General features: G+C 42.4%; 1 protein-coding gene across 15 annotated transcripts in view; it reads right to left on the bottom strand.

Annotated features, from left to right (window-relative positions):
- Window positions 1-13,207, bottom strand: part of SP140 (SP140 nuclear body protein) — a 65,253-nt gene that overhangs the window by 2,363 nt on the left and 49,683 nt on the right. For 13 of the 15 annotated variants that reach the window (XM_030327395.2, XM_030327383.1, XM_030327382.1 and 10 more), the window contains 7 exons: window positions 10,721-10,795; window positions 9,391-9,495; window positions 7,128-7,315; window positions 6,049-6,096; window positions 3,208-3,249; window positions 903-1,018; window positions 95-200 (listed from right to left, as the gene is read on the bottom strand). In XM_030327395.2, coding sequence (XP_030183255.1) covers window positions 95-200; window positions 903-1,018; window positions 3,208-3,249; window positions 6,049-6,096; window positions 7,128-7,315; window positions 9,391-9,495; window positions 10,721-10,795 — 680 coding nt within the window. The remainder of the gene's footprint in view (window positions 1-94; window positions 201-902; window positions 1,019-3,207; window positions 3,250-6,048; window positions 6,097-7,127; window positions 7,316-9,390; window positions 9,496-10,720; window positions 10,796-13,207) is intronic. The other 2 variants (XM_030327387.1, XM_030327394.1) reach the window with 2 other exon arrangements.

Here is a 13,207-nt window from a genome sequence, read left to right as displayed (position 1 = left end):
AGGCTCCCTCAGGCGCCCTTCCCCTCCCTCTAGACCTGTTGGACTTCTCGGTGTCAGGGAGAAGGAGAAGCCTTGGGCTTTGCACCCAGCTCACCAACTGCTCCTCTGGTTGCATCTGCCTCTCCAGGACCTCAGATTCCCCGTGACACTGCTGCCTTTCCAAAAACTCCATCCTGCAGAAGGTGCAACTCCATGGGTTCCTGAGAGGTCAGGCAAAAGTAAGCAAGGGCAAGGCCCCTGGAAACAGCCGCTGTGCCTACGGCTGCCATTGTCTTCCTTTTAGACATGGTTGATGGACACAGCTGGGAGATGAAGGGAATCCCTCTCAGAGCCTCCAGGACCCCCACGTGAAGCCTGAGCCCATGAGGATGGCAAAAGGGTGCCCATGACCCTTCTCCCATTGAGGGTGGCAGTAGGGGGCTCTGTGCATGGAGGGTGGGGTTAGGGTGAGCGGTGGGCCCTCCTTTCCCTATCTGAGCTGCTGGGAGCCCTGCCTGCTTTGTCTGAGTGTCAAAACTGAGCCTTAAGCCCTGGGGCCCAGGCTTCTATCAGCCTGTGGAGCCCATGGTAAAATGCACAAACCAGGCCATGTTTCCTGCCTTTCTGAAAAAGTGCAGAACACAAACAGCTGGTGTTCCCACCTCTATGAACAGGGCTCAGGGCTAGAAAATCTTCCCAAAGGGACAGTAACACTAGGTAGGCAAGGGGCCCAGCCACCAGCCTCAGCATCCCAGAGGGCAGCAAAGAACAGTATTTCCTCCTGCTGCCAGAGTCTTTAAACAGCTGGATCATGCTGCTGGATGCCATACCTATGGCCCTGCTCCTTCTCTCTGCAGGGGGATTTCCTCCTATGGCAGGAGGAGGGGTTCCTAATCCAAGTGAGGGGACTTCGTCTCACAAACCTCTCAGTTTCCACTGGTGGGATGTGACAGTCCTCGTGAAAAGATCTTGAACAGGTGTCACAACAGAACAGCTTTCCTCCATCCCGGCACATCTCACACACATCGGAGTTTCCCGGCTAGAAGGAGAATCAATGTCGGCATCCCTAGTGAAACCCCGGCAGGCCACCACTATGGGAATCTAGAACTCACTGCCTTTGTGTGAACCTGCATGAACATATCTATGCTTCTCCCTGAGGTGTGAAGGAGGAGTGGCATGGAGTGTAGACTTCAGAAGAAATCATGGTCTGCCGTGATGCCCAGGAGGAGGGGCCTGTGTATCAGACCAGAAAAAATTCTCCCTATAAAACCAGAGATTCTAACACAGGAAGACTAGTAGCAAAACAAGATGATTTTATAGGAATTGGAATAATATTGTTACCTTGCTGATAAAACAAGTTCCTGAAATAAAGTATTAAATGCATTTGCCTATACTGCAATGAAGAAATAGAATCACGGAAGGGCAGAATATTGAGAATGTAATAAGATGGAGTAAGCTCCTTAGTGTGGAAAGTGATACAAGATGAAAAGACACTCATTAACCATTATTGGGTCTTGTTTTTGGCTCATATTGGGTAAACGGGGTTCTAGCTATTTCTTTTGTTTTTTAAAATGACCCTATATGAGGAAGTGCTAGTCCCAATGAATGTCTAACCAAAAACTCCCATTCTGTGTCCCAGGGAATCCTCAAAGACACCTCCATCCGGGGTTGACCCTGCTCTGGCATGGAGACATGGGGCCATTTTACTTCTCATCAGTGCAGACACTCATAGATTACAATCATCAACCTCGAGGAAGCAATGACCCTCTTTCCAGAAGAGCAAGGAAATAACAAATACAACAATGCTTAAGAATCTCCCACACATATACTTTTTAACAGATACAGCTCTTTGTTTCTTAGTCCAGCTGCACATTAAAATCATCTGGGCATTAAAATACTAATGTCCTGGTCCCAACGCCAGAGATACTGGGTGGGCATAGCCATTGATAGTCTTTAATTATAAAACAGGTGATTTTGTGTATCAGAATCATTTGGGACTTTCAAACAATCCTAATGCCCAAGACGTAGCCCAGACTTATTAAGTCAGAATTTCCTACAGAGTGGAATCCAGGTAATATTATTTTTCAAAGGTCCTCGGGTGACTCAGTATGCAGCCCAAGGTGAGATTTAGCCTGAGCAAAGTCTGGTTATTGGGCATAGGGATATCATAAGTCAATGTTGAGTTGGCTCACAATGTCTACCCCTGGAAAGATTATGAACAGGGATGAGGGTCTCCATCCATCCCAAACAAGCCACCCAAACGCTGGACTCGAGAGCTGTTTAGATGATTGAAGACCCCCTCTGTTGGCCTAGGGTCAAAATCAGTGTGGATAAGATCTAAATCTTGTTAGGGGATTGCTTTGGAGGTAAAGTACATACAGAACTATTTGACTATCCCTCCTCTGTTGGATGGCCTGTGTCAGTATTACAGCTTATGGAAACCCTCTGTGAGTGCTGCCCCCGGAGTCGTGCAAAGGTGACTCTGCCTCAAATGTCTATTTCATTGCAATGAAAGGAATCAAAGCATGATTTAGCATAGAGAGTGTAGTCACCCACAATCCTGATGGACATTATAGCTGGCAGCCCTGTGGGACCACACTGTGATTGGTTGCATGGTGATGGTTTCAGTCCTAACCAGTTCAGCACCCTGGTGGCCCCCTTGAGACTGGATACATGGCCTCCATAAAGGGCCCACCTGCCTTGCATGCATTTCTCTGCAGGACTCACAACAAAGGTCTACCCCCTGGACTCACCAGCTTGGCCCAGCCTGTTCCTTCTGGCTGATCTCAGCTCTGCTGCACCTTGGAGTGGCTGATTGGGATTTTCCATCTCCTTCACTATTGCCTTCTTTAAAATGCTGCTATTTTTTCAAATTTGCTCCTTACCCCTAATCTGCAGGTCAGCTCTGGCTCTTTCCACTTCAGCCCAGGTTCTAGAGGCCCCAGGGGACTGGAGCTCTGTCGTCTGAGCTCCCATACTCACTTTCAAAGGGAAATGAGGAAACAGGAAGGTTTTACTAAACAAACAGGAAAAGATGTTTTCATGCAGAGACACCAAGTCCAGAATCATCTCCCTGGTGTGGGTGATACACCTTCTGTTCTCTGCTCATCACACAGCGACATGCCCCAACTGAGTGTGAGCACGCTTTAGTCAAATGCAGCAATGGCACAGATAGTGCACGGAGGGACAAGGCCTGGATTATTCTGGGGTTAGAGGCATAGTACTTACATAAGGGTTAACTAAGGTATTGTTGTGAGACTTTGGTATTATCTGTTGAAAAGAAAGAAAGATTGAATGACGATATTGAATGTGAGGATTGCATCCATCCCTTATTTAACAGCCATTTGTTGAGGAATTAAGCCACAGTCTACCCATTATTTCATACCTGGTTTTATGGACCTAGATATCTACTTGGAGAATAAAAAGTACCAAAATACCACTGTTGGGCCCAATGCAAGTTCAATTTCCTGGATTTCCTACCCAAGGTAGGCCTTTGTGAAGTCATGCAGGGAGTCTGGTCCTGGTTCCCACAGATGGAGTTGGAGAGACTCCACTGGTTCTCCTAATTTGAGGATCTCTCAGGCATTTTTCTCTACCTTAGAAAGTATCATCCCACTGGGAGGAGGTGTAATGAGAGAATCAGGCCGATAACTCATCACCAACAGCCCCCAGTGACCACAGGACCTAGAGTCCTGGAATCCATGGGAACGTCCCAGAGAATCCCACTGCCTTTCATAGTCCTCCTAGAACACAGCCGTAAAGACGAAATGTGCCCAAGGTCCCCAGTGCTGCAGCTTTTCTTCCAGAAGGTCACCCTCCTCTCTCCTCCTAAAAAGATGTCAGCTGGGTGACTTTTCAGAGGTAATTGACTATCACTCACTAGACTTACAATTCTTTTGCATATTCAGTAGAATGACCTGGCTTTCTTCCCTCTGGAATGCAGCTTTTATCTCCACCCAGGACAGAGTAGTCATAGACAAATGATCCATGGGACAGTGACCTGAGAAGTGTCCATGTCATTGCCCCTTTCTCTGTGTAACCTAAAATTTCTGTCCCCCTCCCCCTTGGTTAATCTTCCATGTTAGAATTTGAGGTTGAAACAATCCTCAAGGTCAGGAATATTATTTCAATCATCTCTAATGGCCATTGGGCATTTAGTATGGGTTTGATGATTATATGTTGAATGACTAAATAAATTGAATATTGCTTAACTTAAGAAAAGAGATTACTATCTCTTAAGAGATTGCTATCTCTTAAGAAATATTAGAATATGATATACTGGAGAAATATATTATTTTACAACACAGCAGCTGTCACCAAAGGGTATTAGTGACCCTTGTCAAGAGCCAATAAGCTATCACATGGTTTCAAGAGTAATACTTAAGTTTCCAGAAGCCAAGGGGCTCTATCAGCAAAAGTGGTTCTGAGACTCACAGAGGACTCATGGGAGTAATATTGGATCCTGAGATTTGCCACTTTGGGGAGTTCATGGGGAGACAAAATATACAGGCTTGTTGCTAAATAGTGCTGCACCCATGCATAAGGGTAGAACCTGTTGATAAGAAGTTGCAAGCTCACAGGGGTAATCTAATTGAGTAACTATTTTATGTTATTTTTTAAATTTTATTTTTATTTTACTTTTTAAGTAAGCTCTATGACCAACATGGGGCTTGAACTCACAATCCTGAGATCAAGAGTTGCATGCTCTACCAACTGAGCCAGCCAGACACCCCTAACTAAGTCTTCACACCTGGGGAATGATATAGATGCTGGTCTTTAAAATACCAAAGAGATCAAATAATAGTTTCCCTTTAGGAAATCCAGGGGATTAAATATCCCAAGGACCGAAAGTTCAAACAATCCAGAACATCAGATAATCACGTTCCCAGTGGAAGATGAAGACCCATTGCCCAGCTATGCTTGACCTACCTTAGAAGTCTGTGAAAGTCCCAGATGGCCACTCCTACCTGAAGTATCTAAGAATAACATGTCTCACCTCCCGCTCCTCACTAAGCTCTTATTCATACCCAATCTCGAAAAACCTTGTCTTGAATCTACACTGCACTTAACCTGTTTATTTGTTGTCTACATAGATTTCTTCCATTGAGAGAGAAGTCATTTTCTCAGATAGAAAGGAGATCTGTAGCTGAAAAGGTAGCATCAAAGTAAAAAATTTTTCAGATTGGCCCCTCCCATATGATACATCAATCTCCCAAAAACTTCCTTCCCAACAGCACTGTCTTCAAAAACAGCAAATAATTTCCCCTGAAAAGAATTGCATATGTATGTGTGTAAATTTAAATGGAAGGTGAAAGGATATGAAATGGGTCAGAAAAGAAATATGCCTTTTGTTACCTGTCACGTGGAATAATACAGTTTCATATATGTCCCAGAGTAGACTGTCTACCAGAGAGGGGTCGTCTGAATCACCATGAACAAACTTGCTCCATCAGATTTCATTTAAGTTAGACAATAGTAACAATGATTTTTTTAGAATATTGGTTTGAGGGGCACCTGGGTGGCCTAGTCTGTTGAATGTCTGACTCTGGATTTCTACTTAAGTCATGATCCCAGGGTCGTGGGATCAAGCCCCACATCAGACGCCACACTGAGCGTGGAGACTGCTTGAGATTCTCTCCCTCTCTCCCTCTGCCTCTCTCCCCATCTCATGCTCTCTCTCTCTCTGTCTCTCTAAAAATAAAATAAATAAATAAAAGAGGTGCCTGGTGGCTCAGGCAGTTTAAGCGACCAACTCTTGATTTCAGCTCAGGTCATGATCTCATGGTTCATGGGATTGAGCCCTGCATTGGGCTTCATGCTGACAGCACAGAGCCTGCTTGGGATTCTTTCTCTCCCTCTCTCTCTGCCCCTCCTCTCTCTTTCTTTCTCTCTGTCCAAGTAAGTAAATAAACATTAAAAAAGCAGCAACTCTGAAGTCACATGCTCAAAAAGAAGGGTAGGGAGATGGAGGAAACCTAAGTATAATAACTCAACTGAGAACAGTATATAGTTGTACATAATAACAGCAGTTATGTGATGAGAACTTATAAAAAGTGACATAATAATCACCTTTCTTTTCCTGAAATATTTTCTTAGAGGATTATGTAGAAATCCTTTCTGAAAGATAAAAAGATCCAAGTATGTGGTTACATGTGATTCTGCTTTGTGAGTCTGGCATTTTCAGCCTCTTCCCATATATTTCTACCTGAGTGTCCCACTGTCAACTCAAAGCCAGGGTGGCTAAATGACAAACCATCTCCCTCTCTTCACCTGTACTTCTTCTAGAATTCTATCAATGGTAAAATTTCAAGCAATGGAAATATCATCTTTAGGACTTTTTTTTCTCATGTGCTTTTTTCCCCCAAATTTTAAGAGGTTTTCCTTCACAATCTCTTTGACACCTCCCATTTCCTTTCCATTCCTGCCAATGCCACTCATGCTGAGTCCATTGACCAGAGCAATTCAATCAACACACACTTATCCCATGCGTACTGGATATCAGATACTCTGGACAATCTTGGGAACACAAAGATGGGCAAACCCTAGAGGTGTCTAGAGAGAAAAAGGAAATACATGGAAAGATAATTATGAAACAGTGTAATAATGGTCTTGGTAGTGGGCTCATGGATCCCAGAGAGGGGATGGAAATCACTTCAAGGCGCCATGGTTGTCTAAAATACTGCTTTAAATATGTCATCTCACATCTCAGAAGAATTCACTGATTTTTCATTGTCTATATTATGAATTTAAACTCCTTAGGCTGATATTAAATCCCTCCATAAACAACTCTAATTGATGGATTATGCCTGTCATACACAACCTGTCTACCTCAACCCACAGAGCCACTTTAGTTGTAGTTCTGGTTTTCATGCCATTCTTTCTCTGGAGTAGCCTCTTTTCATTTGTATGACTGTACACTGTCTTCTTTCAGTGTATTACATGAAGTTGTCTACATGCACCTGAGTCACAGTAACCTCTCTCTCCTCTAAGCTCCAGCCCCTATCCAGGCAAAGCCCCCCTTCTGGCATTTGATGTGGCATTTCACAGAGGTTATGAATGTGGGGCATCTCTTCCTGGGTAAGTGAATAAACTCAGGGGCATCAGGTTTTATCTATAACTCAACAAAAACGTGGTGAGCAAATAATGACCATACAACATGGAAAGTCCATCTGCTCCAGTCCCTGGAATACCTCCATCAGCCATCGTAGAGGCCTCCTACCACAGCGCACACTCAGCTTCCAGTTCTTTGATCTTGCGTAGCCTCCTCTGATTTCAAACTCCCTGGGGGTGAACCATTTTCCATCCTCACTCTGTATAGATCTCACCAAGGATCCTCCTGTAAGACCAGGGTAAGTTGATTCTGAGCCCTCTATGTCTTCAGAACTCTGATGATGGGATCCTACCACAATGCATCTGGAGCCACCCAATTTGGGCTCCAGATGTGTAGCAGGAGAGTGTAACCTTCCTTTTCAGCCTTCAGACTCCCAAAATCTAGCCTGTAAGTCCCCTCAAAGGAGATTTCCTGCGTTGGGGCAATATTTTTTAAACCTCATGCAACAAGGTGATGATTACCATCAAAATCAATCTTTTATAAGTATTTCAAAATCATCTACAAAGGAAAAGCAAGTGAACCTGAAGGGTGAGAGGATCTCAATTTGCTGGGGAAAGAGAACAGACCAGAGTCTCCAACAGCTCTTGGGGGCAATGTGGAAGCAGAACCTCAAGTTGAGACTGAGCTCAGAATGGTACCACCCAATATCTGTAGCCTTTGTTACAACATTTTTTATCCAATGTAATGGCATTATTAAGCAGATATTTTCCCATCCCCCAAATCACGGATAGCTGATAACAAAAATAATTAGGGAGGCACCTAGTGGCTCAGTTGGTTGAGCATCTGACTCTTGATCTTGGCTTAGGTCATGATCTCACAATTCATGGGTTCGAGCCCCACATTGGGCTCTGCACTGATGGTGCGGAGCCTGCTTGGATTTCTGTCTCTTGTTCTTTCTGCCCCTCGCCTGATTGTGCTCTCTCTAAATAAATAAAGTTAAAAAAATAATTGTGAAGTGTTACCCAGTGGAAAATTAAGCTATGCATAAAAGATAATCATATGCTAAAGAGCATTTCTCAGTCATTAGAAAAACACACATCAAAATCACAATGAGATACCACTCCACACCCACTGGGATGGTCGTAATAAAAAAAAAGTCAGACATTAACAAGTGGTGACAAGGAAGTAGAAAAATTGGTGCCCTCATATATCGCTGGTGGGAATATAAAATAGTGCAGTCACTGTGGAAAACATTTTGGTGCTTTCTCAATAAATTAAATATAGATTGACCGTACGAACCAGTGGTTGTACTCCTGGTCTATAACCAAAAGAACTGAAAACACTTGTTCACACAAAACTTTATACATGAATATTCAAAACAGCATTGGTCATAATAGCTAAAGAGTGGAAACAACCCAAAGTGATGAATGAATGATGTGTATGGTGTATTCACACCATGAAATGTATTATTTGGCAAAAAAAAAAACCCAAAAAAACAAATACATACTATTACACAGATGAACCTTGAAAATATCATGCTAAAGTGAAAGAGCTCAGCCAGAAAAGAGCACATATTAAATAATTCTGTTTATATGAAATACCCAGAATAGGCCAATTTATTAAGCAGAAAATAGATCAGTGGCCGCTTAGGGCTTGACAGTGGGATGAACTGGGAACGTGTACTGACTGCAAATAGATATGACATTTGCTTTAGTCGGGGACAGACACAAATGTTCTGAGATTGGGTTGTGGTGATGGCTGAACAATCCTGGGAAAATGCAAACAAAGTTCAACACTGAACTGCATACTCTGGGTCGGAAACTGTACGATATGGGATTGTATCTCAGTTAAGCTATTTAAGTATTTTACATCAATTACATAAATTAATTCCTCAGAGCTACACTGTGAGGTAGGTTTTTAATTATTATCCCCCCTTTTAGATGAGAAACATTTCATCTAAAGCTCAGAAAGGTCCCACTCTCTACTCAGATAAATCAGGCCCTCCTGGTATAGGTGTGGCTGGGGTTCAGGCTTCCAATTCTAAATTCTGTGCTCTTTTCACCACATCAACACCTTGCCCTGGTGGTGATCATCCAGAAGGGAGAGAGGATATGAAGGTCGAGGTTGAGGGCTTCTCCCTTTTAATTCTGATTTACTTCTTTTTGGTTCTTTGGGCACCCCCATGGACACTTCGATGTGGGAGTGAGCACTTAATATGTATGATTTCTGAAGGTGTAAACATAGCATCTTAGGGTTCCCTTCCTCCTTCCCTTGAGCCAAACTTCAGCCTCAATACCTTGACCTGTGCCATTGACATGGGTTGTTCACATACTGCAAATCAAGGTAGACCTGGAACCCACCTTGTTTCAGTTTCTTCTTATATAACATCCCCTTCACCTCACCACAGGTCACAGGAAGTATTTGAGAGCGAAAATCCACCATATAATCTGTGTGACTTCTTGACCCTGAAAGAGAAGATTTCTTCATTCTACTTCATTGTGCAAATCAACCTTGTTGATTTTGTTCCTATAAAGATATAGAGGTGCTTGGGGAAATCTATTCCACAAATGTCTAGAGTCAAAGTCTTTCTTCTACGTGATATTTTTGATACATAATGACAAAATGTCTACCTTTATCTTACCCCTCAAATCCAACACAAAACAGAATGCTTTTTCAGAGAAATCAGGCTTCAGGAAAACTGCCTTATTCTCAATCATTTCAACCTTGTTGGTTCTTCTATGACATTGAAACACACAACAGCTGCCATGTTCTGAAGGAGCTGTCCAGACACACTATTTTACTGCAGTTAGGTAACCGGAGACAAAGTAGCAGACTGCACTAATGTCTTCTTGATTGAGATCTGACTGACTGAGCAGAGAGAGGGTAATGAATGACAGGCTAACCTAATGGAGATGACATCTGCCTTCTAGTCTTGTTCTCTGCTTTGCTTCATTTCTCTCTCACATCAGCTTTCTCCATAGCTAAAAGGGGAGCTCAGGAAACTCTAGAATAATCTGCACACTGCATGAGGAAAGGCAGCTGGAGACCTGACTCCACAAAATCAGGGGTGAAAAGTCTTCAAATGAACTAACTCAAGGAGGATGTGTAGCTGATGCTGTCCTTCCAGACAATGTTTTAGAGCCAAGATGGGAGGTGGGGGCCTGTCCATGGTCCAGTTTTGAGCCAGGTAGACTATCAGAACTGCAATGAACTGAGAGGGTTGGCCTAATTCACTGTCTTGCTTTACAGATGAAGAAACCTAGGCAAAAGAAGTCAAGTGACAGGCCCAAGCCCACACAGTCAAAAGTAGAGAAAGACACAGACTACTACTGACCGCTACTCTTGGCTGGTGTGCAACCTGTGACTCTTGATGTAGCAAGAGAAGGATCAGCTAAATAATTTGTGGGTTGTATGGCAACAGACAATTTCCAGCTTGGAAGTTGTCAGTTCAGTGGGGACAGCATTCCTGTAGTGGCCCCTGGACCTGCAAGTCCTGGTCACCAAGTTACTTGTTTATGGGATTATCTTCTTTCTCTCCCTGACATAGTTTGAAAATGACTCAAATTGTATACATCTCTCAACAGCTACTAAAGCTGCAAAGCAGTTAGGGAAGTGGGTTTATTGCTAAAATCACAGAGCACAGGAAAATAGCTGTTTAGTTACTGAAGTTATTCCCCTTTTCTTCTTTACCTTTTGACCGGACTCTTTTCCGTGAGGCTCTGTCACCATGAGTTGAGTAAACAGGAGGTCTGCCTCTCTTTTTCCCTGAGAAAATAGAAAAATATAATCACTGAATGTATTAGTGCTTTCCAAAATTTCCATTTAAATATAACTTCCCCGAAGTCTGTCTAATGGATAAAGAAAAATACACAATCCCTAGTTTTAAGATACCAAGAATTAGAGAGGTCATCTTATGTTCATCTTGTATTTTATTTGTCATATCTCACATTAGTAAAACCAACAAGTGAAATCAGCATTTCATTTATATCTCAAGCAACTATGTGTTAAGTACTTAATAGATGCCAATTGTACATCTACTAATTGACTTAGTCTTCTCAACAAACATATGAAATCAAGATGATGATCACTGCCATTAAAGAAACTAAAATATTCAGGGAAAATTGAGACAAAAACTACAAAATTAAGTGAAGGAATTTCAGGTTTCTTCTTGCAGAGAAATAGAAATGGAAGTTCTGTGAGGGAAACTCTACGGTGAGCTTCACAGGTGAGACACATGTTACACATCACCTTGAATGAAGTTATTTATACATCTGTGCTGAAAGCAATAGTAAATAGTAAACCAAAGGCTTTGTCCACCTGGGTTTTGACAAAGATATTAGAATCTAAGAAACTAACCAGAAGAAGGCTAGCCTAAGAAGGTTGGGTAGAATTGAGTCTTCTAAAATCTTAATTTCAAGCAGTTATTAAGGATTGACCTGGTAGATGTAGCGAGGAACGTTCTTCCTTTTGAAAGTTTTGGCTATGGATATACATCTCAGTGTTTTCTATCATGCAAATGTGGTTTATTTTCTCAGACAGAAGGATAAATTCCTTTTCTCCTCTCTGTGTTCAATGCCCTATCACCTGGTGGTACTGGGTTAGGTTATTTAGACCCCGCAAGGAAATATTTTCTAGACTACCCTGTCCTAAGTGCTGTAAAATGTCAGCAGGTTACAAGCATATTAGACCAGCAAAGTAAAAAGAATCTTTCTTTCAATCAAACCTAAAATGGACCAATTGCTTGGTTAGTAATTCCACTTTCTGGTCTTTAGCCTAAACAACTACTGAGAGGGTTTTCATCTCTTCAAGACCAAAATGGCCCCATGTACAAATATTGATAATTAGACCTTATCACAACATCAAACAAGCTACAGACTTGCAAGTTGGCTCTCTGTTTTAACTTCACCAAGATAATAGCAGTTCAAATGAGGGTCTACAAAGATTTATGAACTCAATCTATAAGAATCTTCTATAATAAGGTGGAAGACTTGGGTAATACTAGCCATGGGGTAAGGATAACTACTAAAAAAAGGTGGAAATATGATTCTCAAAAAGGCAGATTAATCTCTTTGCCCCATCTTGCTTCCTCTCTCCAGAAAGTGGGGTCACCAGGTGATAGAAGGTCATCGACCCAGGTATGGTTCTCTAAGGGGCCCTCCTCGCCTCCTCTCCACCCAAGATGCCAAAGCAGTTATGGACTCTCTCTGCTGCTCTCCCTCATCCCTTTCCTGAAGGCCCATGCTCACAGCCCAGTAAGAAGAGATCCAGACAGCTTATTCTTGCCTCTCCTGTCAGTCAGGCTTGACACTCAAACTCTAATCACAGTCTTGAACAATCCAACAAATAAAAAGTTCTTTCTTGCTCTCTGTCTCTCGCTGGTTACATCTTTCCTGGAACTAGTGGCTTTGTTAGATTTACCTTTCATCAAACCTGTAAGGCCTAATATTTTTAGGGAGAAAAAGGAAATACATTGAAGTCCATTCTAGTCTGTGGAGCTTTTGGCATAAGGAGATTTGGATCTTAAAACCAACTAATTCATAATACAGCACTATTGTGTTTTACTTTGAAAACAGACTGACTAAGCAAGACAGGATGTAACTATTTTTTGTGTTCCCAGTTTGTAATACCCATTTAATAATAAAATCCTCCACCACAAACTCTAATATGGCAGTCAGAATATAATTTAAGGTTATTTTTTTTAATTGTTATGCTTGGTATTAATTAATCTCTAATAGTAAGTGGGACAGAATTTTAAATTTTTTCCTGCTTTCCCAAAGTTTTAGAAGAAGTTTCAATAGCTGGGAACAATTCACTAAGTGCTAACGGGGGTAACTAACTGTCCCAGTCTACCCAGGACTAAGGGGTATCCAGGATTCAGGATTTTCAGTGGCAAAACTGGGACTCTCCTGGACAAAACAGGGTGAGTTAATGGTCTCAGTTTCAAGCTATTCACAGAGGCAATGCACCAAACCACCTATGTGACCATACAAAGTATTGGCGGAACAGGTTACCCCAGCTCTGGCTCTTCACTCACATCCAGGCAGCAGAAGAAGGCCTACATTTCTCTCCCAAGAAGTCAAGCAGTGGCACCAGACCACACTGGGAAGCTGATGAAAGAATCTTTTGAAGGAAAGAGCTAGTGACTGTGTACCCTGCATTCCCAATGTTATCTCAGAG

Source organism: Lynx canadensis, chromosome C1 (assembly GCF_007474595.2).
Source record: "Lynx canadensis isolate LIC74 chromosome C1, mLynCan4.pri.v2, whole genome shotgun sequence".
Classification (NCBI taxonomy): domain Eukaryota; kingdom Metazoa; phylum Chordata; class Mammalia; order Carnivora; family Felidae; genus Lynx; species Lynx canadensis.
This window is presented reverse-complemented; position numbering and strand designations above follow the sequence as displayed.